This window comes from Seriola aureovittata, chromosome 11 (genome assembly GCF_021018895.1).
Source record: "Seriola aureovittata isolate HTS-2021-v1 ecotype China chromosome 11, ASM2101889v1, whole genome shotgun sequence".
Lineage (NCBI taxonomy): Eukaryota > Metazoa > Chordata > Actinopteri > Carangiformes > Carangidae > Seriola > Seriola aureovittata.
In genome coordinates, this window is record NC_079374.1 from 19,480,444 (window position 1) to 19,505,939 (window position 25,496).

The following is a 25,496-nucleotide window of genomic DNA, read 5'->3' on the forward strand; positions in this document are numbered from 1 at the left end:
GTTAGTGCAAAGCCAAGCAGCAAGGACTATATTAGCTTAAAAAGTAGCCTGAAAGTTCCTCTGAGCTGCAGCTCCGCACTCCTGACTGAAATAACAAAGAGCCTTCATGCATGTTGCATGTGATGCCTCAGGTTTGTAGATATTCTGTACTGAGATGCCGTTACTGTAGCACAATTTGATCAATATCACAATGTTTGGATCAGAAAAAGTTCTCTGCTATGCTACACATAGGTGTATGTTGTCTCACCATCAGTATGTTTGTGCATAATGATAATGTCAGTTTGACACTAGACCATATGAGTGCTTAGCTATGTCGCAGTTGCTGCTGCTGGAGCTGCTGAATTGCAACCTTCCATGATTGTAAATAGCATATAAACATGGATTTAAATGCCGGTTTACATTAGACTAATCATGCAGCCTGCACCAGCACAATGTTGTTTGTTTTGCACATGCTGAAGTGAAAATATTCGCAGAAAACAGAATGTGAATAAATCAGTGAGGGCAGTGAGTCCTTACGAACTCTATTGCTATTTTGTTTACTCTGCTGTGTTGTGCAATTTAAATACAGTTCGGATCCCACAGTGTGATAGCTCTCTGAAGGAATCATGCTAATACTGACTAAAGATGATTGATTGTTCACTTAGAAGTCTTCATGCTGGTATTAAAATGATCCTCTTCATGATTTACAATAGTATTGATTTGAGATAAATCAGAGCAGAGGAGCTTGTTGGTCCTGCATTTTGGTTTATACAGAATGTGAGACTATCTCTTTGAATCAGGCTACAGACTCTGGATCAGCCCTGGTCTGTGTATTTATTTGTCTGTCCATTTATCATGCATAATATCTCCACTAATCAGATTTTCATTAACGGAAGGAAATGAGTCTCATTGCTATACTTTGGCCTTTTAAAATGACATTTTTTGTCTGAAGAGCAGTGTGCATTACAGTGTTTATTTGGTTAGTTACTGATTGGCCCAAATGGGTATTTTATCACATAGCCTTGTTTTCATAATACTGCTGGCCATTCAGTGAGTGATTAGGTATTCAAGTTGGTCTGGCACTGGTGCTGGAGGGCTAAAAGCTAAATTATAACAGGGGGTACATTGGGGTCATGTTTATATTATTGCAGCCCCAAGGTATGTAATTCATTAGTATGTAATATTGAAGCTGCATATGATGCTTTACCGCAGTAGAATGTAAGCTGCAATATGTATCTTAAGATACAATTATTACTAGAATGCATTCACTTATTGACCATTTATGGAAATAAATTGTTGAAATTCAAGCAGGAATGTCAAACTTACTTTATCATTACACAACCTTTTTTTTTCATTTTTTAGCTGCAGGTGATGAGTGATTTTTTTATCACTTAATTTGCCCGTGAGGTGTCCCTCTGTGATGATTTTTAACTTCTTTGGCTCACATTTCAAAAATTTCCCTCAAACCCTGCTACATAAACACTCGGTTAAAATGAGCTGACTCAGGCCTTCTGGAGATGGATTGACTGCCTGATGATAATCTGATGAATTTCTGCATATATGAATGTTGTAATTGAGGATGCACCTCGCTGCTCATAAATTACAACTGATGGAAGTGCGACGTGGGGGACGGCTCAGTGCATAATGAGGCTCGTGGCATAGGTATCATTTAATTAAAAAGTGTTTTGACAAAGGATGCATGTATCTGCACAGTCAAACTTAACTCGGGGAGAGAAGTTGAAGATGGATGATGAGTACACTCAGCAGATACTTGTGAAGAAAAAGCATAAAAAAAGCTCTGGCTCAGAGAAAAAACATTATAGTAAATTATCAACTGAATGTCATGTCGATAAACATGTAATTAAAATTGGAGTGCTGTTGTACTGTTAAAGTTACAGTATTGAATGCTGTTACTCCAGAACTGAAGTAATTGATGTGTAACAGTTCGAGCTTAATAAAGTGCAGCAGACAGAGACACAGATCAATACGACCAATAAATGCTCAAAAAAAAAGCTGTCATTTCAGGAGAGTGCGAGGGTGTCTAAAATCCAGTTGCTTTAATAACTGATGCGTTAAACTGACAATATTGACAAAGCTACAATAGTGCTTAATTCATCAAAAAAACGAAATGTGTTGGTTTAAAAGTTTTAAAGATCTCACATTAACACCAACACGGGCTCATGCAGTTGGAAAATTCAGCTCCCAAAAATCCTGTAATGTTTGAATTTGACTCAGTGATGCTTTTACTAAATGTAATTAGGGGGACCAGAGAGGGAAAAGATTTAACAGTGGTGAGTCTTTTCCTGACAGAGCGTTGTTCGCTTCTGTGTAGGAGACAGTTTGCTGCTCTGCTGTTTGCTCCCTCTTTGTCTTCCTCTGTCTGGTTTAGGGGCATAGTAGAGGTTGCTTTTGTTGTGTTACTTGTTATTGTTGTACAGCTTTGCTATCATTTGTCCAACTTAAGGGTTCAGCTGAACACTGCCTTAAAAAGAGAAGACGTGTTTAGTCATGCAATACCGGCTGTGTTTAATTTCTGTCTTTTCTTGTATTGTAGTGGAGTTTGCTCAGCCTTTTGCCAATTCAGTTTTTTCTTATAGCAAGGACGTAAATGGAATAGTAAATATATCTGGGGTCCCACAGGCACTAGAGCCCCCTGGAGGTGTAAGCACAGCGACTAAGTGCGACAGGAATGAAGGAGCTGTGGGCGACTGGTTCGTCCTGAGGGCCTGACAGATGCTGATGCTGACAGATCGAGAGAGTGATTATTCAGAGCTTAGGAGATAAACTAGTGCTTGTGTTAGCTGGCTCCCCTGGCAGCAGAATCACTCCCAATCACACCTCCATAAATCACGCGCACATATCCTGGCACAGTTTGAAAACAGCAACATCGAGCAAACGTGATGAAAGAGTGGTTATCATGAAAGAGTGCCATCAGTGACTGAAGGAGCAGCGCACTCAGTCGAGAGAGCAGGAAGGACATGTGCTGGGTTGACACAGAGGGTCTTTAAGCTCAGCTGTGAATTGCTGCTCATATCTTATATTTGTGGGAGCTTTCATGTCTATTTTAAGATGTAACCCATAAAAGATTTGTTTGGTATTTTCAGCTGTGATTTAAATGAAAATGTCTCTTTAAGTGCATACGCAGCAGTAATGTTGGAACTGGGTGTATGATTTACACATTTTCAAATTAGATTTGACTGACTATCTACCGTCTAATTAGTCTAATTAAAATGTATTTGTATATATAGATATTTTCACAGCTTTGTGATGTGAGTGATCTCCTCAGATAACATGGTGTCTCTCTAGTTCAAAGCGCATCAAGTAGCTTTGAGGTTGTAAACAAATAACCCGCCAGTTCACATCATCTTAAGCCAGAGCTCAAACTATCAGTTGAAAACTGAAGTAATATCACATTAGTTCAGTTTAATACAACGTGCCGCAGCCTAAATATGTGTTCAGAAATACAAGATAGTGAATGAAGAACTGCAGGATAGTCAGTGTCACCTACTATAATGAGAATGTGTAGAAGTGCAGAGGATCCATCTTCATCTAAAATTGCATATTGCCTGGCGAAGGTCCACTGTTCCATAAAACTGAAATAAGTTAAATAAGCGAAGTCAGACAGATCGTTGTCAAAATGTTTCATGCCCAAGGACCACTGCTCCAGTTTGGGCATGCACCTCTGTTTTCTATCTTTGTTTGGTCTCATGTTTAATGCAGCCGCTTTGAAGGTAGCCGATCAAAAATAACCGGCTAGGAAGGTTATTGTAACCTCACATTGTTTGACTTCAATGGCCAATGACTTTACCTCTTAGTAAAAGTATATCCTACAAATAAATAAATAAGAGAAACAGAAAGCAGAAAAAAAAAAAAATCCAACCAACAATGGCTCCTCCCCGACCCTGAGAATCTTTCATTGTGTCTCCAGTCAAGTTGATGCCTGGTTATTATCATTATGTGCAGTTGTCCTTGGTGTTAATAATGGCATCAGCCAATAAAAAGGAATATAACATGAGTGTACAGCCACACCAACAACCAACATACAGTTCAAGTCATACGAAGGTCATGTTTGGTATCATCTGAAAAGCAATTGGAGAAAAAAGACTTTGCTGTCTACAGTAAACATGTAGGTCTTGTGAGAAAGTGTGACTGTGGACCTGGGGGAATAAAAATCACATAGTCAACAGAGCACTATGTACATAGCTAAACGAGCACCTGGCTGAATCGACACACGGACCGGAATCAACACAAAATGAAGATTAGTAATGTAAAGTAGCTTCTGTTTACTGTGTTCTATTGGCATTATATTAAATTGTATTTCTGTTTTTCACTTTCCACTCTGTATAACCACAGTAGTAGGCATAGAGAGAGTGAGATTAGAATTCAGACTGGAGAGTACAGTAGTAAATATAGCACCAGACACTTTTCACTGGATCCTTATGTAATACAATTATGTAGGTCCGAGCTGATCAGGCAAACTTTTAATTAGTGTATCAGATTTTCTGATGTAACCAGAACAGAAAATGAAACTGCAACATCATCCTCCAAAATAAACTCAGAGAAGCTTCTGTTGTTGTCTGTCTCCCTCTTATGCTCTAAAACTCATGTTTGTATTGAAGCCGCTCTGCTGCTCTGCCCCTCCTCTCCTTTGTCTGCAGAGTTACTGCTGCTGGATGCACTAACTATTTGAAGCATTTGGATTTTTCTGGAATTTAACTTCTTTTTTTCTGAGCTTTGGAGGCATACCTATGTTTTTTTTTTTTTTAAACTTTGTTATTCATGCAAAGCGATTGAACAGCAGTCCACAGCTGGCTGCCTCGCGGTTGCCTCAGTCATAGCTGTGGGACCGAACCTAACGTAGTTCGGTGGGGAGGGAGACAGACCAGAGGGAGATGACGGCGGCGCATCCTGCTCCACTGGGCCAATCACAACCACACAGCTACATCTATCTCTCTCGCTCTCTTTCTTCGCCTCTCATTGATGTAATTTTTTTTTTTTTTTTTTTATTCTTCTCAATGAGCCATTGGCCCAATTTGTGTAGTGGCCCACCAACAAAAGTCCTGGTAATAACCCAAATGTGTTTCACGCTATGTCAGACAAAGACATTCATGTTCTTGATATTGTGCCTCCGTATGTGTATTTGCACTTCCTGTCTGTTCCAGCCAAATGGACAAATCATGTCATCGTCTTTCCAGAGTAAAAAATGTAAATTCCTTACCTTTGAGCTTTGTCATCAATAGCACATATTCAGTCAGCAGCGTTGTACCTGCGCAAAAACAAAAGGAAGCGCATAAGACAAAAAGATCACATGAATGAATGATAATGATGTTAGTAACACTGAAAGTCCCTATTAACATCGCAAAGCCAAGATGAATAAACTCAATGATGTGCTTCGATGAACTGTGAAACAATTCAGCAGTTTGAAATATGCCCCCTTAAGCAGAAAGCAACAGCTTCAAAGTAGCATTGTCGTATCAAAGACTGTCCAGGGAATAAAGTGTTAACAACTGATTTCTCTGGCACGAAAGGCATAAAACATTTGCAGCGACTTGTCATTCGAAAGCAATTTAGGAAGCAGTAGGATCTCATTATTACATCAATTTAATTCCAATTAGAAGAAATGAATCAAATTATCCCTTTCATAGCATGTGGCAAAGGAGCTGATGAGAAGCAAACGTGACCGATGTAGATAACCATATCATATCAGCAAATTGATTTCATTTTTTTTTCCTATTCTGATTTATGTCTTCTTCTTTTGAAAATGAAAAGGTCAAAAACTAAATTAAGAGGCCATATATAAGTTTTTGTATTGGGTCTTCTGAATCACAAATTAATGAGAATTTTGTTAAAATTGCAAAGTAATTAGCCTTTTTGAATAGTATGAATCTACAAATTCTCCAGGTATTAAAACCGCGTGCATCACTAGATCACGGCACATTGCGGTATCGATTTCAGAGCATATTAAATCAAGAAACTACACCTAGAGTCTAACGCAAGTATTTAGCAAAATGTGCATTATTATTCAACAGGTGCCTCATCCATAATCAATGAGAAAAATCCTCTTCATAAAAGAATTACAGCAATCAAAGAAGCAGTGCAGCAGGGGGTTGTCTATGCATGACAACCAGCTATCTGTGAAGCTGCAGTTTCCAAGTCCTTATTCATCAGTCCCAAGACCTCAGCCTCGAGTTAACAAAGCTGCGATAAGCAACACTGTGCTCATGTTGTCAGTGTTGGGATCGACAGCTCTACCTTAATTGTATTTTAATGGTGTTTGTGCTCCGTATACATGTCGATTGTAAAAAAAAACATTCAATTTTTCTTTCCGGTTTGATTAAGATCCATCCAAATCTTAAATATCTAGCTACAGCTAAACTCAAAATGTAGCTTTTTTATTTTTCATTTTTGAGAACTAAACCATCGACATGTGTGGGCTTGAAGGTGGCTGTGAAAAGTTTGTACTCCCCCCCCGTCTTAACAGAAATGGAGGCTGTGGTCAGCTCAAATTCATGTAAGTAGTACATTTTGAAGCAGATGCAAGTTTTCACAGCGGGAAAAAGATATCAGCAATTTTTGTTGCCTCTCTGACCACAGAGTACTGCTACTTTTCTGTGTTTGTGAGAAATGGAAAATTACTTTTAGCTGCTATGCTTTTGTCACACGTACTTTGATGTTACCGAGTAGTGACAGTAAAGTGCGGCCCTGCCTCATGCTGCGGATATCAACCACATCATCACTCAGGCACGATGGTGAATACCTAAAAATGAAGTTGCCGCTCTCTTTCATAACTTAACTGCTTGTGAAATTTATTGGATTCAGCATTTTCATGGGGAAGGAAAACAGGATTTTGCACCTTTTTTTGAGTGGAGCTCTACTTGGCCGGTTAGTTAGTTTTAGCTGCATTACACTGAAGTGTGGCCCCAAGTTTCAAATGTCAATATAACTGAACATAATGTGTGTTTGTCGACAGTATCTGTGTTTCTGTGCTTGACATATAAAATGTAACTGGAGCAGACATTAGAGTTATATTTCAGAAAACTTGGCAATTTATTTATGAGGTAAATGTATTTTTGAGGCAGCTGTGTGAGAGGGGATTAGATCTTCAACTTGACTGTTAACTCAACACTTACCCCGTTTTTAAACTTCTCTCTATGCAAACAGACCCATCCGGCTTCGACTGAATCAACTGTCAGGCCTTGTGCGATATGAAACATAATTAAGCATATGTTTACCAGTTAACCTTTTTGAAGTGTGTTGTTAGAAGTTCATAAAGTTATCAACATACAAGAGCAAAATTGTGTTTTTGCCCTGTACGCAGGGAATTACTCCATAAAGTGCAGCTTGGTGTTAGTATAAGTTGCTTCTGTTCTACAGACAGAGAGTTCCTACTTCCAGATGAAATTCTTTTGAAGACAGGCCCTGATTGTGTTCATAAATTATTCCAGCCAACATTGTTAACTGCACATTAAGATAACTGAAATCCACAGTGCGCTTTGAGCAAGGAGTCACGCCACAGCAAAATGCCTTTCATGTCATTGGTTGGTTTGGGTGATTTTTAATGAAAATCATCGTCTTTGTTCAGAAGATCTATTAAAACTGTCCATATGCAGTGTCTCATCTGTGCAGAGCGGATGCTTTCACTGTTGAAGAGGTGGCTTTATTGAGATAAAATTAATAAGAGTTTTTTGAATTAAAAACCAAATATTGCTCTGAAGTCGGATTTAAAGAATTCAATACCTGATCCATCTGCTGGCCATGCCTAACATAACTCAAGATATTGATCAGTTTAGGATCAAGAACCTAATTGAATCTAGTCCTTTGTAACCAAGAAACTAACCTTGTGTTTTTTTATATTGATGTCAGCCAGTGGTTTGATTACTTTGGTTTCTTTGTTCCTTTCTTCCTCAGTTCATGAATAAAGCAATCACGGAGGTTAAGTGAATGGCCCTGAATTGTGCTTGATTGCAAGCTGCCAGATAGCTGCAATTTAAATCATCATTTTTTTCTAAAGCTGCAGTTTTTAATGAAATTGTCCTCTCCATGTGTCTTTTCTTGGTTGCAGGTCAGTGGGGTCAGTGTATCGGGGATGAGTGTGGTTCTGGTGGGATTCAGACAAGGACAATATGGTGTGTCCACAGAGATGGCTGGACTAGCCACCACTCCCACTGCCAGCACACGGAGAAGCCGGAAAGCCAGCGGCACTGCTTTAAGGTCTGTGACTGGCACCAGGACCTCTTTGAGTGGGAGGTATCTGACTGGGGGGGCTGTGTTCTTGTCCCTTTCTTTTCCAATGAGCTCAAGCTGAGGACAGCTGAATGCATTACAGCACAGCATGGCATCCAGAGGCGCCAAGTCCACTGTGTACGCACTTCAAACCGTACCACAGTCACCTCGAGGATATGTGAATTCTTTTCTCAGAAACCGCCTGTGGAACAGGCTTGTCTCGTCCCCTGCCCCCAGGACTGTGTGGTGTCAGACTTCACCTCCTGGTCAAGTTGCAGCAAAACCTGCGGTGCTGGCCTGCAGCACCGGACTCGACATGTCCTGGCCACACCAATGTATGGAGGGGCAAACTGCCCCAACTTGACTGAGACTAGGACTTGTTCTAGCCCTATCAACTGCCCTGCTGGGGAGGGCGAGTACCAGTACAGCCTTAAAGTAGGGGCCTGGAGCGAGTGCAGACTGCCCCATCACAAAGATGCTGTGTTAAGCGGAAGGACCACAGTGGACTTCAGCAGCAGCTCCAATGAGAACAACACAGTCATGTTGCACACGTTGGCTTCTCACCGCCACTCCCATCACAACCACCACTACCACCACCACCACCATGCTCATGTGCACAACAAATACCCCATTTCCTGGGAACTGGAGGTGGGATACCAGACACGACAGGTCCGCTGCACACGGGGTGACGGCAAGAACGCTATGCTGAGGTATGCCATTCACAAGCACTGCAGGGCGCCGCACCTTTCATACAAAGCTACAAAGAATACATGGGAAATAAACACAGTGAAAAATAGGGTATTTCTTAAGGTCCAAGATAAGTCTAAGATTATAATGAAAGGAAGGTGGCTGTGGGAGATGAGCGGGTTTGCAGTCGGTCTGTTCCCCAGACCGACTGCAAACCCGATGACAGGATTTATCTTCCATTAAGTTCTTTTTCCACTGATGTGGCGAATGAGGTGAACAGTAAAAATGCTGTGTAGCTGAACGTGGGTGTTTGTCAGGTGAAATAGTCCTAATGGAGTTGATTGTTTTTATGGTCCTTCCACACTCAAATTGTTTCATAACATGCAAGGGACATGATCAATGGTCACTCCCCCTCATGATCACAGTTGGACAGTTTTTTCATGCGGAGCTGTATTCAGTGAACGACAATGGTTTTTATTGACAGCGGTTATTTATTCAATTATAGCTAAATTATGTGAGAGCTGGTGTTTCACTAGCACACTGGCATGGTGGTGAGCCACTATTGTGTTAAATGTCAAGTGCTGCTGTCCCCCCAGTCCCTGCTGTTTGAGCTAACCCTGGTATTTGGATTTGATAAGAATGGATTTCTCTGCACATTCTCACACACAAAGCAAGCACACACACACACACACACACACACACACACACACACACACGCACACGCTCACACCTACACATACAGTCATAAACAACATTCCATCTTGTGCTTTCTCCACAAGGGGAGAGAAAATCATTGCAAGTGTATATTATATTGACTAAGTGCCACTATGCCATCTACTTGGTGTAAAGTGACACTATTAGCTGACTGTTAAAATCAATCAGTGACTGCTATTCATGGAAGCCACTGTAACAGAAACCACCTATCAATAATATCCTGGCGGAATGAAGCATTTTCATCGTTCGACGTTGCTTTCATATTTGTTGTCATGAGCAATTCATCGGAAATGTGTTCAGCTAGATGAAAGCTAAGCATCGGTAGCTTTTGGGATTTTAACTCGTGTACAGTATTGAATTGAGTGTCGTGCCAGGTTTTACATGATGAGCCTTGTGTGTCCCATGCTGTTTGAGCTGGAGAAGCTTAAAACTGGGTATCTTGATGTGCGTTTGATATTTGCATGTTATTATCCTCTTCTAGGCAGGTTCACTGGCTTTATGGCCCGAGTGTGAAGGGACCATTTACTGTACAGTGCCTGATTAGCATGGTATTTACTAAGAAGTGGGATTGGAGCTTTTGAATATGGATTTCCCACCTGAGTTCTGACTCATTTTGCCTTTCTAATTACAGCCTAATTACAAAGTAAAATTCTACAATGAGCATTGTACTCACATCTTAATAACCTAACCAATTACATTGTCCAAATTAAACAATGGAAGCTCTAATTACATGACTAGTGTGCTCGTTTCATATTTTAAAATGAGAATATCAGCTCTTAGTGCCATTTCTATAAAAGGTTAACTTTATGTCCTGAGACCTTTACCATTAGGATGAATAATACAGTAGCTTTGAATGTCGTCAAGCAGGAGTGGAAGCGGCAAAGGTCATTTGTTCGTCAGGAAAGCAAGATATCCATGAGTAGCTAGTCCAAGCAGATAGTATTTCCTACAATAGATGCCGTTTTTACTTGATATACACCTGTCCACCAATCTGTTTAAATCCCAACTACACTTAACATCTGTCAGTCTTCTGCTGCGCACGCTCTCTATGTGGCATCTCTATTGAAGGGGTTAAAAATGTTACGTTGGGGAATAAAGTTTCGTCAGTGTGTCACAATTGTAGCATTTTCTTCTCAATCTGCAGTCTCTGTACCAAGGACAGCTCCCCCCTGACCTTCCAGGCATGTGTGATGCCCAAAGACTGTCAGACGTCCGATTGGTCATCGTGGAGCCCATGCTCTAAAACCTGCCGGTCCACCGACCTGTCTCCTGGTTACCGTCTCCGGTCACGGATCATGACGCAGATCCCAGTCGGTGGGGGGAAACGATGTCCTGCCCTTGAGGAAAAAGAAGCTTGCAACATCATAGGAGATTTACTTCCAAACTGCCCGAGGTAGTTCTTTAACAGTGATGGTTCTGATCTTATTTTCAGCCAACAATCCTCCAAAACAAAAGCTCTGTTAATATGTAATCACCTGATGCAAATGTTTATGCAAAACATGTTAAAATCTAAATCCAAATGATGATTGAATAATAATTAATCTTGCTTCTCTGAGCTTTTTCACCTGAATAATTATGAGAAGAAGCCTAGAGGCTGCAAATATTCATGATTCTACCGCTGAATTACTTTGTGCATATTTTTGGGCATTTCCTCAATTATCTTGTGACACCTGCAATAACCTTGTGCTATTGAGAGATCCTGACCCAATGGACATGACATGGATGACAAACATGTTTGACAGAGCCTCATTGTTTTAGGGTTGTTTGAGTTAAGATAGGCTTTAGCTAATATTACATGCGGTAAACAAAGTAGTCAATAGAGAATTATTTTCCCTGCTGGTTGATTTTGTTTTATTTGCTAAATCTTCATGGAGTGCCTGAGAGCAGAGGATTTACATGATTAGGGAAAACTCATTACGGAAATTAAGCATTTGATAGATTACTACAGGCTGTTGTTCTGGTAAACTCCTCAAATATTATTGCTTTCTGCACCACTACATTTTTCATAGTTGAAACCAAACATTTGTTTAGAAGTTTTGAAATTAAAATAATCATGCCTCTCTCCTTTCAACATGCTGTGAGAGAGGCTCTTGCTCTCGCTAATCTGTCTTTTTCTTTGTGAGACTTTTTTTTTTTTTGAAACAGCTGGCAATGCTGTGTGTATAATAATATTCTAACCTTTTTTAAATACAATCATTTATCAGTTTGTTTCTGAATGGATGGCAGCTTTCTTTCTGAAGATACATGAGTTTGCATGTCTTTGTGCTCTGTAAGGTATCTCTGGAGGATCACTGACTGGGGCGAATGTCGCATCCTCCCTTTACTGAGCCAGCAGGACCGGCGGCTGGCTAACATCAGTATGCTGTGTGGAGAGGGCATCCAGACCAGGAAGACCTACTGTGTTCAAGTCCCTGATGTCTCAGCACCACATCACAGGAAAGAAGGTAAGAAAAAAACTTCTTCATCATAGTTGACCCAGGGCTTGCTGGAAACCCACGGTGACTCAAGGGATACACCATAAATAAATTCCGAATAAACTCAGTGGTGTGTTTTGCTATAAGCTATGAGCATAAATCATTAATGTGAAAGTTACTAGCACAGTGTTGTGGTTATTTTGGTTACGTGGGTATTAAAAAAAAAAAAAAAAAAAAATCAAGCTAAAACCTTGTTTTTAGTGCAGAGGACAATAGGGATTATCGTCTTATTCGAACTGTTTTCTTGAGCTACAGTATGGTGGAGCCAAGGTTTTATTCAACAACAGGGACCCATAACCCCACATGTGAAATAGATCATTTTATCTCTAAAGGTGTAATGTTTTTCATTTCAAGGACTTTTTGTTAGTATTATTTTCAGTTGTAGAATTTGCTAAGTCAGATTCATATAAAATGTACATTTCTTCCATCTGGGAAGCTGACAAACCACAGAGCAGCAAGGAACTACATAGGCAGCAGTTTTAAACAATTTGCCTGTATTTCAATACACAGGTGTGGTGTGCTTAGGTAACAAAACAGAAAGTTTATCCATGTTGGAGTTGAAAAGAGGCTGTCCAAATCCTCTCTAAACTTTAGCTCTAGACTGACATTCCTACCTCCATAGATGGACTGCTCGGTAAAACTAAAGGAAACACACCTCTTCATGGAACACACAAATCACAAATCCTGTGAAACTTAACAAGACTTAAGATCTATAGCCATGCCAGCAGCCTTGTGAGGCAATAAAGTTCACAATAGGAAATAACAGAGGAAGTTATCGAAGCCCAAACTTTTCCGGATGAGCACAGTAGCTTCGCCGCTCTTGATGTGTGTGTTTGCGTCGGTGACCAAGAGAAATTGTGAATGACCTGCTCAGGTTTCAAGGGGATAGAACAATAGAATAAACCAAAACTAGTGGTTATTGAATGATGATTATGTATTGTAAAGAAGTGGAATAGTGGGCACAGCTGTGGCTCAGCAGGTAAAGCCGGTTGTCCACCAATCACTGGGTTATAGGTTCAATCCCCAGCTCCTCCTGTCCAAATGTCAGTTGTTGAGCAAGACACTGAATGATGGACCAGTGCCTTGGTGCCAGTTGCTGTGTGTGTTTGTGTGTGTGTGTGTGTGTTTGTGTGAATGAAAGACAAGTTGTAAAACCTGTGGATAAAGGTAATCTATCAATGTAGCCATAACCATCATTCTACTTCTAATATGGAAGATTTTTTTTTTTTTTCAAATTCTTTTTTTCTTTTCAGGTAACAGGAACATTTGGAATCTGTGTGAAAACACCCATTTGTGTGTGCACTGTAGAAGAAAAACCACTGTGACCGCTAATACTACTTCTAGGCAAGGCCATTACTGTCTGTCCACCATGTATGTGCTCCCAGTCAAAGCATATGCACACATTAACATATTCATCAGGAGAAAGGGACAGACAGCTCCCTAGTGGGCTTTGGTAATCAGGAACTAGCTTGGCACAATAGTCCTAGTTTATACATTCTTATAATCGTCATTAAAAGCTCCACAGTGCAGATACAGTGGCTGATAATTCCTAACCTCTGCCGCTGTTGTTACACAAGGATGATCTCAGAATGCACACAAAGACTGGTGTTATTACAGCCAAAGTTTAAAAGAGTATTTTCATTAGTGTTTTCAGGCTTACCTCCTAATGTTAGTGCGGATATTGAGCCAGCTAAATCACTTTAATGTGGGGGTGGTCACAGTAACATCTAGGATGGCATTATATTGTACAAGCAACTGTGTAATTGTGCTTGGCCTGGGTTGTAAGAGAGAATGGGTATTTTCAAAAAAAAAAAAAAAAAATGTAGTAAAAATAAAAAATGATAAAATGGTTTTATAAGGTTGATAAATATGGCTGATGCAGACTTGTAGTGCTGTAACACAAAGTATATCAAATAGGCCGTATCTGCTATAGTATTAAAGGGGGTGAATTAGTTTACTTTGAACACAGAGGGAAACCTGATCATCTGTCCTAAAGGGAATTATACTTATGTTACTATGCATTGTGCTGGTGTCATGCAGATTGTTTTTCACTGTAATAAAATGCACACAGGTGCCATAGCAGCATAACACAGTTAGCTAGTTGATGTAAAGACTGTAGTTTATCAAAAAGGGAGAGAAGCTCCTCTTGTGTTTGTGGTTTTTGTCTTAAAGGCAGAGCGAACAGCCAGTCTAATGCCTCCAGAGACGTGAGGAGATCACAGGTGCTGGGATACAGGTGGGCGACACAGCAGGGAAAGTTTATTTGAACTTTGGTAATTGATCTGCTGTGTATTTATTGTGCATTGTTTAGTGACATATGCTCTAAGTTATTAGATGTTGAACTTTAATAGTCTTTCTGCTACAGGCTTACACATGTCTATAGCAGCGAGTATCCAGAACTGTTCAACCAAAAACAAGTATTGAATGATTGATTTGAATGAAAAAAAAAATCAAAATTTATAATGTTTTATGTAGGTAACAATATTGTATTCATGCTTGTGTTTACAATCAAACATATTGTATTGCATGTCTCAAAAAAAATGTCAAATGACATTCAGCCCTGTGTAGGGAAGACTGGGGACGGTTGCAACACTTTTTGCTTTTCTCTCAGCTACTCAGAGACTATTTGGACCAGACCAACCGAGCATGGCTTACGTTTTACGAGAGTTTTAGCTCACTTCATATGTCAGTTTTACGGCATACTGCATAACGTCTCCATAGAAACGGCCATGCTTGGCTGGTGCTAGCAGTACAGACGGTACAGACGCATCTACTACTGCTGAAGCCAGTTTGTTCGAGCATTTGAAGCAGTTTTATGAACAAACGAGTGAAGACTCAGACGAATTATATTTATATACGGATTTTAAATGTAACTCGCGTCTGTGATTCTTCATTGGCATACAATAATTCATTTAGTTTGGGAGTGGCAATGAATTGGGGCTGGTGATGCATGGGTAGAATGAAGTTCTATTGAAAAAGAATATCAGCCTTTATTTATTAAAAAAGAAATGGAAAAAATGAACGTGAACTAGTTCATTTTTGGAACTGTGAATTTTAAAAAATGAACTATAAACGTGAACTAGTTCATTTTCATCTTCATGAAGTGAACTTTGAGCTAGTTCTTTTTAAGTGTGAACTGGCACAGCACTGATTAGCTGCATATTTTGTCTATTTTAAACTAAAAATGTTGAAATGTGGTCTGTTGTGATTTGGCTGCTTAGCTTGGGGACAGTTACAATTACTTGTTGCAACCGCCTCCCACCCTATCAGCCCTGACAGAACAACATGTGCTAGCTGGACACAATGAGCTTTTTACAGTGTGAACGTTTGACCAATCCCTCTTAACATTTGCCATTCGCCCAAAGTCTGAGAATGAGTTTCCCAAGTTTGAATTTTGTTATGTGCCACACTTTCTTCTTTCTGCTCAGGGGTGGAGGCACTGTTCACTCAGCATGCTACACAGCCTTTTTCCTACTGTCAGAAGCATGTAACTCACTTCCTGTGTAGTGGAAGTTTTTCTTTGGAAAGGTAGACATTAGAACTTAAGAATAAAGGAGAAAACCTAAAAACTGTCAAAAGCTTGCTCCAGGTTGAATCACAAATGTTTGTATCACTCAGTGCAGGAGAGCAGCGCCAAAGATATGTACTCAAAACTTTAAAGGAGTTTGCATCATAAGCCGTTTGAACAACTCAGGATCCAGGATTTACGTGATGCAAAAGTTAATTGCTTATTGCAAATTCATTAATACAGATTAGATGAAAGAGCAAAAAGTTATATTTGCCAGAATCACCAAGGTAACCATTGTTATTGATGTACTCCAAGCAGTTAAAAAAATGATACTCTTTAACAAAATTTCAATTAGGCTTATAAAATCACTACATCACTAAACATAAAAAACACATGCATACCAAGTATTTCATTTATCTTTTTAATTAAGCACAGTGGGTAGTTTTTAATGGCTTTCAGCTACAAGATCCCCTTCTTCAAATCACACTTTTTCCTGTCTAATAACCCTGCCTCCGTCCATTTTTTTTTTTTTTTTCTTTGTCATACTGTCTACTTGATGATCCTGGGTGGCTTCATTTCATAGCTGAGGTGTTTTGGCAGTTGCTGTGGGTTGCCCTTTTAACTCTCCAGATGTGTGCAGAGACATGATAGAAGATCAGAGGTGTATTTGGACAGTGAATATTCTAGCTGAGTATAGAATATCAATGAAGGCAGCTCTTTGAACCAGTCAATGTGAGGATAAAAGATCAATTTGTCAGCTGTAATATGTGTCTTGACGTGACCCACTCAGCTTTCGCTAATGTAAACAGATGTGACTGTATGTGCGCAGTTTGGAGAGCTTCTTGGTTTAGTAATGTGGAAAACGATTTTCTCCTGTCAGACGTCCACTGCAGGAATGCCATTGATAAACACAAGAAATCACAATCCAGGCAGCAAAGATCTCCACCAGGCATCTTATCAGTGTGTTTAAGCAAACATCTCATTTTTGCAAAGGAGATCAAACACCATTTATATTACTTCTGGTAAAAAGACAAAAAGCACAATGGACATTTAGTGAATTTCTCTTTGGGCTCTCATTTAAATGGAAATTTGCGTCTCAATGATGTGCGGAGGTGCATCCAAATGGAATATTAGAATGAACAAATCCCTGTGTTGTGGACAGGCAAAAAAAAAGACCCTCTTATTCTGTGTGAGAGACTAATGTCAAAGCCCATTACAGGTGGCAGAGCTCTCTGTGATCTACAAATGATGCCAGCCATGCTTAACAGTGAATTGGTTGCACCGTGTCTTGCCTTAATATCTCCTTTTTCAGCTCCTGTTTACTCCCTTAGCTGGCCGCTGCCCTCCATTTAATATTCTCCTGAGCCAAGCATGAGATGAAAAGAACAATTTTTCCTCTGTTCTTTCTATTTTCTCCTTTCTATTTTACTGCAGAAAAAGCTTTGCTAAAGCCACCCTGCTTTTCATCACAGTGTACAAGATCTGCAGCCATGGCGTTTACTTATATACTGTATATGCTACTGTCTTCACAATCAGAACTAAATGACATCCATACTTTTCAGTCAGATGACAGTGATTCTTCTTCATCTTCCTCACTCTCCTCACAACATCTGGCACATACATCTATTTGGATTCCAAGTCAAAAGATACATATTACTTGACAGCAATCTCACAAACATACGCACACACACTCTCTCCACTGCTGCCTGTTTGTGTCTGAGCTTGTCTTTAACATGGTTTATCCTTGCCTGCGTTCTTTTTGTTTGCTCAGTATCCAGGCCTGTGAATGCCAGACTGTGTGCTGGTGAAGAGCCCCCATCAGCTGTCCAGAACTGCTCCATCCCCTGCCAGAACCACTGCATGCTCTCCCATTGGTCAACCTGGGGTGCCTGCCTGCATGACAACTGCAGAGAACCACAGGGGAAGAAAGGTACGGTGGAGTAAAAAGATTAATAATTAAAGTAAAGTTTAGTGTTTTGTCGTTGTAGACAGTTGTCATTATGCCATGATGTATAGAACATGTTTTCCAAAGATATTATTCTACTCATGATATAGATGGTCTAATGTTTTCACCTCCCAGCAACAACGTCTGGTAGTAAATAATGACTAAAGAATATAGGAAAAAAGGCTGTGACATGGAGGTGTGAAACGGTGACTGCTGTAGTCAGTTAATTTTAATTTGTGTCGGACTCTAAGCTCCACCAGTTGAGCCACAGATGTAACTACTTATTACAGTTGAAAAGGAGATGTCAAATCTTTAGTTACAGTAAAATAATCAAATACATTGCAGACAATCATCCACCCAGCATCCACAGAACATACTCCACATTTCAGTGTGTGAAATGCATCCTAACTGCTGTGTGTTGTTACTGTGTGAAGTAACAACACACAGCAGGCTAAAGTAGTAAAGTAAATGGTTTTAATGTAAAGATGAAACCACTGACCACTGTTAACACGAGCTAGCTAGCGTACAGATAAGATGATAACAAGGTGATAACAACCTTATCAAAAGTGGGTTGGAGTGTTTGTGTCAGAAAATTGTTCCAACAAGCATCATCCCTCCAGCTGTCTTCAAAGGCAAATGAATGTTCTCTCAGATCCACGTTTGACAGGTGGACGGACAGAGGAATGGGAACAGATGTCCAAAAAGATACGACAGATATCTAGTTAACAGGCTGATGTGACTTAAAATAGAAACTGATAATAGCACAGATCGGCCAGTGCTGAGATCATAAGCATTGTTGAGTGCCATGCAGATAGCCATTTTATACATTTACAATCAGCTGTTCACAGCAATCTTTGCCTTAGAGCTGAGCACCTCCAACAAGGTCAACAAGGGACTTTGCATTAACCTGAAAGCTATTACCCATTTACATGTTTTTAATTTAGCACTGCACCATGTTTATTTGTATGTCTAAACAATAGACTGTGCTGTGCTTTGGCAACACTGAAGGAGAGAGAATTATTGTGTCTGACAGAGGCTAAGAGAGAGAATGACAGTGCAAGAGAGCGATGTTGTCGGAACAGGAGAGAGAGACAGAATATGTTTGAATCGTAAATTGTTTGTTGATAAGCTGCAGGCTGAGAGGAAGTGCGTTCTGAAAAGAGGCAGTACACGTATAAACCGGGGCAGAGGAAAGACAGAAAGAGAGCACACCTGTACTTCTGCTTTCGGTCCCCAGGAGGGTGATAGGAGTATCAGCAGATAAGATGCATCCTGTCTGTGTGTGTATGTGTGGTGTGTGCAAGTAGGTGTGCTCAAGTATTCTGCACGCTTGTGCTGTCTGAATGTTCTTGTCATTTTGCACAGGTGAGCATGTGTCATATCTGACTGCTTTGGAAAGGCTACACACTGCACGTGGAGTGTAGTGTGTGTGTGTGTGTGTATGTGTGTGTGTGTGTGTCTCTCAGTCAGTGTGATTGCAGTGGTGGAGCTGTTAGTGTGTTAGCGCTGTGCTAAAAGGGCAGCGTGACCTCATCCCTGCCATGAGTAAATGTGCATGAAAGCGCCCCGGGGAGCGACTGAAGGGTGGATTGTTCAGGTCAGTGCCCACACTCGCCAACACTGGATCTCTCGGATGAGCCGGCTCCTCTCACAGACAGTGTCATTAATATATTTCAAGGAGTGGAAAACACAGCATCTGCTGTTTTGCACAGGGGTCTCTTGTGGCATACTGTCTTTTGATGGCATTCATAAAGAGCCAGAGCCCCCAGCAAATAGAGTATGAAACCGATAGAAAATCCCTCGCAGTGAGCTCCGCTGCCTGCGAAGCAATGAACAGTTATTGAGTAGTAGAGTATTGTTATGATCCAAGTCGTTTGCCTGTGGTCCTTGAGCTGCAGAGAATTTCTTGTTCCTATTGAATGTGCACTTAGCCTTTATGTTTCACAACATCGGAATCTAACCCAAAGGCCCACGGGAGCCCATTTTTCAGGTGGAGGAGCCAACCAGCCAAAGTGCTTTTGCTGCCCTAGCTTTGCTCTCTAGAAAATTACAAATTTAAATTGCCTCAGAGTGGCTTTATGTGCTTTTCACATTTTTGCATGTTATCTTGGCCTATCACATTTTGCAGCTATGTGGAAAAATGAATTGAACACGGGAGGTGACTGGATAGAATTTTTGTAATGCCTCTAGTAGAAGTCATCCTGCTGAAGGGAGGGATATTTCTGAACAACAGTAGGGAGAAAATCACTGGATAGCCCTTGTAGCCCTTGTTTCCCTGACATAAACCTGGTATGACCAAGAAACCTTTCAATTATTAATATCCATGGGGGCATGCCCGTGCCAAATTGTTTTTTCATGGTTGGATGTGAGCAGCACTAAGTGCTCTGGGCAGTACTGCAATCGATCCACAGTCTCTACTCTTTCGAGGACACTCGGGTGGCACCGCTCAGATCAGGCTCCTGAACTGGTGCCTCACACCAGTGGCTGGCCAGGGGATGTAATCTGTGGAGTGGGCATCCTGGGGTTAGACAGTTCCACCTGTGGAGGGAAAGAATATAGGACCTTTCTGCCAAGTGTAAGAGCTGTGGTAAAATTAGTATGGCTCCAGAAGAAACGCTGCTACTGCTCAAGTGTCGTGGAAATTTACTGGAAGAGGTGCTTGAGCCTAGAAAGCATTTTTATTCTATCGTCTTTCATCTACCTGAACATTTTTTTTTTTTTTTGGTATCATCAGAGAACTGGAAGAGCTCAGTAGTCACTAGAGACTGTAGATTAGAACATGAGGTGTCTACTCAGTGAGATCCTTTTAATGAAGAAATTAATGCTTTATTAAAAATTCAGCTTTGAGAGAATCAATGTTCAAGAGTGCGGAATATGAATCAAATTATGAGTCAGTTAGGTTATTGATTAGGAAACTGGCGTAATGATAATGATTATGTCAAAATGTTGATCATGTGAATGGACAATTTGCTAATCACACATTTAAACCATCTTTAGAGCCATTTATTGTTCATGTCATGTTGTTCGTGTCTCCTTTTCAATCTCACTACCATTGTCATTTTTGTCTATTAAAAACAGAACATACCAACAATATGGACACACATATACTAAAGGCCCAGACTGAGGTTTTGTTGGGGTAAAGTGGATGGGGCACCTCTAAAAACTCCAATAAGTACTTAAGGCACAACATATAAGAGGGGGGACAAGAAATTTATATTAAAAGCCGCTGCACCTGATTTATCATTGCCAACTGCCCGAGAGGAAATTCTGTCTGAAATTTAATATCATATCTGTATTTCCACTGAACATAGAGAGAGAGACAGAGAGAAAGAGAGAGAGAGAGAGAGAGAGAGAGAGATACCTAGATAAGTCAGTGTGATTTTTCATATATATATATATATATGATATAAAATTATCTGACAATTGTATGATACATGTAAGGTCTCCACACATTTTCATCTACTGCCTCCCTTTGTTCCTGCTTGAACGTGTAGCTTTCCTGACTATCAGTAGCTCAGTTGTTCCACTGTGGTGATATGATTGAATCAGACAATTAAAATACTTATAAATATTTATATATTTATTTTATCTATTTACAGCTAGAATTTAGTCAAAAAGTCTCCCACATTGATTTTTTAAATCACTGATGTTTTTGTTGAGCTGACAACATGTTTTCAGGTCCTCACACATCGGTGCAAAATATGATTACAGTTCTAAAAAGTTTTCTCTTTAACCAGTACTTCAAGATCAGCAGCAGAAAACTCTTCCATGTATTTTTGCAAAAGTGTTGCTATGCAGCATCAGATTGGATAAATTTAAGGATAGGTTCAATACTTTTCTTAAAACAATAGCCAGGTGTGCTTATGAAGATTTAAACAGGTCTTGCTTTCCGTAATCATTCTCCTGTATATACTAGTTATTAAAAGATCCTTCATAATGTGCCTCCATTGTAAAACATGGGGTTTAAAATTCACACTCATTGTTCTGTGCAAAGAGATCAGTGGAGTGAAACCTGTTTGAATATTCATATGAGCTCTTTACTGTTACTGTAAAACAGACTTAAAGCAAATCTGATAAACTGCAGCTGGGTTAATTTGCATCTGTAGTTTTAACCTGCGAGATAGAAAAAAATTGCACTAACCCAAAGTTTTGTATCCGTGACAGTGACTTGCAGTAGGCCCAGTAAATATCTCCTCATGTGACATCTAGACACCTAGACCATGTAACTGTGGCGTCCCCAGTTTTAATCTGACAGGAGACCTTTGTCACATGCTATTCCCTTATCTGCCGTACCCTTTTCCTTCCCGCTAGCTTTTAACTTTAAAAACCTTGACATAATGGCTGGGTTGAGAGGCCAAGCTACACAGGTATGCTTTACTTTTTTAAAATTTTTTTTATTATTTTTAGTACACTACTAGTCGCTCATGGTTTTTCCTGCTTAAGGATTTCTTTAGGTCGAAGCGTTACCTTCAGATATGATTAATTTGTTTGACTATATTACATCATATGAGAAATCTTATGTCTATGTTCAGTTCTTACTGATTTAATTTGCACTCCTACAGAGGTGTTAAGCAGGTGTCAGAGTGGAGCCAGTACACCTCAGCCTGTAGGCCCAAATTTAATAACAGAGTGAGCAGCAGCAGTGAAAAGACAGTTGAGAGTCAGTAACTGGAGTGACAGGTGTCACTGTAAAAGTGTTGCCAACTGCTATTACTTGATCCCAACCATTAACACTTTTGATTAAACACCTTCTCATTTGTCATTCTTTAAAATCAAATTGTCTCTCCACTAAATGATATGTGTGCACGTGGTCATCATCTGCCCCTCTCAGCCGCTCTTTGTTTGTCCTAGCTGTTTTATTTTGTAATGTCCTTTCTTGTGTGTTATCGTTTTAATTTGACTTCCTGTTCTTGTTTTTTTTTTCAACCTGTATGATTGCTTGCCCCGCCCCAGTTAGTTTCAGCTGTGTCCTGCGGTCTTCCCTTCACCAGGTCGTATCAGACGAACTTTGTCAGTTAATGTGATGCTTCCTGCTTCAGATTGTATTTCCTACTGCTACTTCGGTTTGGATTTTCTAGTTTTGTTCCTGTGTTTGGGCCTCCGTGCTTCCTGTTGTTTCTTGGGGTTTCCTCCAAGTGCTTCTGCCAGCTTGTAAGTCTTGGACATTTTAGTTATTTAAGTATTTTCATTGCACCTATCAGCCTGTGTCTGTGTTTGGGTCCTGAAAACCTCAATTGATACACATATTATTTTTTGTGGGTTTTTTTTCTTCGTTATAACAAAGAAAGGGTTTATTTAAGATGCATTGTTTGTTTTTAAGATTAAAAATTGGACAAAAATGGAATAAACAAAACTTAATGGTTAAAATTTGCAGTTGAACAATTTTTTTCTTAATTCGTAATATGAATGTGTTTTAGGTTGAACATTTTTTCTTATTAGTTACCTAGTTTAGTTACTTAGATGAACTGGAATATTCAGCAGCTCATTTACATTTTCTGCTAATTCTCCAGCTCATGTGATGAACACCATGTTTACTGTACACCACTACTGTAATAGCGTCTCCTTGCAGCAGGAAGCAACAACTTTTGGATGCATCCATGAAATCCTTTTAAGAGTCTGATTAAATGTTTGGTAAAATTGACTGTGACAGTGATTATGCCAAAGTAACATACACATTGATCATACCACTGAAACTTAGTTGGCCCAGATATATGAGTGTGGAGGGAGCCGGCGCATAATAAACCAGGTGATGGTAATCAGTTTGAAACCAGACTGGATAGGGAAAAAGTGATGGGAATGAGAAGGGTTTGAGTTGACAGTTTCCACCTAGTCGGACAAATATAGCCATTTACCAAGGTGAAAATCAAATCCAAGATCTCCTCTCTATATCAATTTGGCTGTCATCTATACTTTTCATGTGGAAAGAGTCTTGAAAACAGATTCTAGGTGTCTCTCAGCACCAAGCTATTTAAGATACTGTGGGCAGCTCCTGGTGCTGAAATTGAGTTTCAAAAATACATGTACAGTCGCACTTGCTCCTTCATTACAAGATACAGAATCTCATTACCTCCTAACTGGATTTCTAAAAAAAGGTAAGTTCACAGATGAATAACAAAAAGTACTTTAATTTAGACCATACATATAACTAATATAATTTTATTTCCAAACTGTTGTTATACCCAAAAAGAATTAGAACAAAACTATATCTTTAGTTTTCTCTGCTCCTCCTTTACTTTTCATGGTTATCAGTGAGACATTATAGCTTTTATTGGGAGGTTCTGTGGCTCATCATGGCATAGCTAATGAGACCTAAATAATTCATCACACAGATAGTATCGAGTTAAAGTCCACATCTGTCAGACCTTCAGGTCTAAGTTTATTGCAGCAGCTATAACCTGGGGATCTGTACATATACAAGGACCGCACTGAGGCCTGAATTCAAACAAACCTTTCTGCTATGAGTTTGACAGTGGTAACACAAATCTCAATGCTCTATTCTAGTGTTTGGCTGAGAAGTGGTGTGTATCATTGACTTCCCCTTGACTTCTGTCAGGTTTCAGACAGAGGAAGAGAAAGGTGTTGTGGGAGTCCAGCAGTTCTCCAGAGACCTGTCCTCACCTGGTAGAGTCCGTCCCCTGTGAGGATCCCACCTGCTACTTGTGGCAGGTCCAACAAGAGGGAAGTTGCATTCCCAATAAGGGCTCCTGTGGTCCTGGAACTGCGGTGCAGAATGTGACCTGTGTCAGCTCTGAAGGTATTGTTTTGTTTCTCATTTATCTTTTGTCCAACCACTTTAACACAGAGACAGTTTTTCTCGGTCATTCAATTTGGCCTTCTTCCAGCTAAAGCCTACTTGAGCGTATATTTTGACAATTTGTGAAATATGCTTACTTGTCCAGAGTTAGAAGAGAAGATCGATACCATTTTATCTCATTTTTACACTTTAATTCATTTATGGATTAAACAAACCATATAATGTGCTTTAGAGGTTCTGGCAGCTAGATTTTGTTACTATTTGAAAGGAGCAAGTCTACCTCTGGTGGTGCTAATCATAGACTGCAACATTTCTTCACACATAGAATTAGACTAGAACTACAACTAGCTGTTAAATTCATTAAGGCTATAGTAGAGCTACCAGTGCTGTGGTCTGGCCACAATAACATTATCAATAGTATTGTGATGCATGAACTATCAGGTATAATGTGATCCATTGTACTCAGCCATATCATTATGTTGGGTGATAGGAACATCAACGTTAACAGAGCATGTATTATTCATGAGGGACCATCAACTTTATGGGCACAGAAAACACTGACCTGATTAAAAGTCAGAATCACAGCTTCCTACCACGCATTAATTGCTCATTTCCATAGATTATAAATCTAATTGCAACCTTTTTTGCCTGTGTTTTATTATGCTGTCACAATGGATCATGTGTATGTTTATCAGGAGGGCAGAAAAGGGCGTAAATATATTAGCCAATGGGGGAGTCTAATGAGTTTTGACAGGACAACTGAGCTTTGGCGGGTTTGAGGAAAAAGTCTTATGAAATTATCTGCGGCGGATTTATTGTTAGTGAATGTTGACAAGTTGTTCACTGTTACTTCCTTAATTGGCTTATCGGATTTACCAGTCAAGCGTGTTTGGTTATTTTCATACATAGTCACAACAGTGTCAAGGCCAAGTTGCTAAGTGATGCAAACTATTGTAAGGATCTCTGTGTTTTCTTTCTTTGTACTACTGACTACAAGCCTCACTTAGCATGCCAGTATGATTCACAGTCTCACAGCTCATACTGTATGTATGAAAAGCAGTTTAAGGCATGGTAGGAGAATTATTTCCATTTTAAATCTGAAAAGTTTCAGATCATCATTACTGTCTTTTAAAATCTAATTCAATAAGGTCCACTAAATCTTGCTTGTCAAATCTACACAAAGAAAATGCGAATGCTTGTCCCTTCCTTTGG

The 25,496-nt window shown here is 39.8% G+C and overlaps 1 protein-coding gene across 2 annotated transcripts in view; it reads left to right on the plus strand.

Moving 5' to 3' along the window:
• thsd7ba (thrombospondin, type I, domain containing 7Ba) overlaps positions 1-25,496 on the plus strand; it is a 162,728-nt gene that overhangs the window by 64,630 nt on the left and 72,602 nt on the right. For both annotated transcript variants that reach the window (XR_008829110.1, XM_056390251.1), the window contains exons 4-8: positions 8,042-8,912; positions 10,748-10,996; positions 11,878-12,047; positions 17,357-17,515; positions 24,084-24,284. Coding sequence is in view for 1 of the 2 variants with exons in the window: in XM_056390251.1 (XP_056246226.1) it covers positions 8,042-8,912; positions 10,748-10,996; positions 11,878-12,047; positions 17,357-17,515; positions 24,084-24,284 (1,650 nt within the window). In the remaining variant the exon portion in view is untranslated. The remainder of the gene's footprint in view (positions 1-8,041; positions 8,913-10,747; positions 10,997-11,877; positions 12,048-17,356; positions 17,516-24,083; positions 24,285-25,496) is intronic.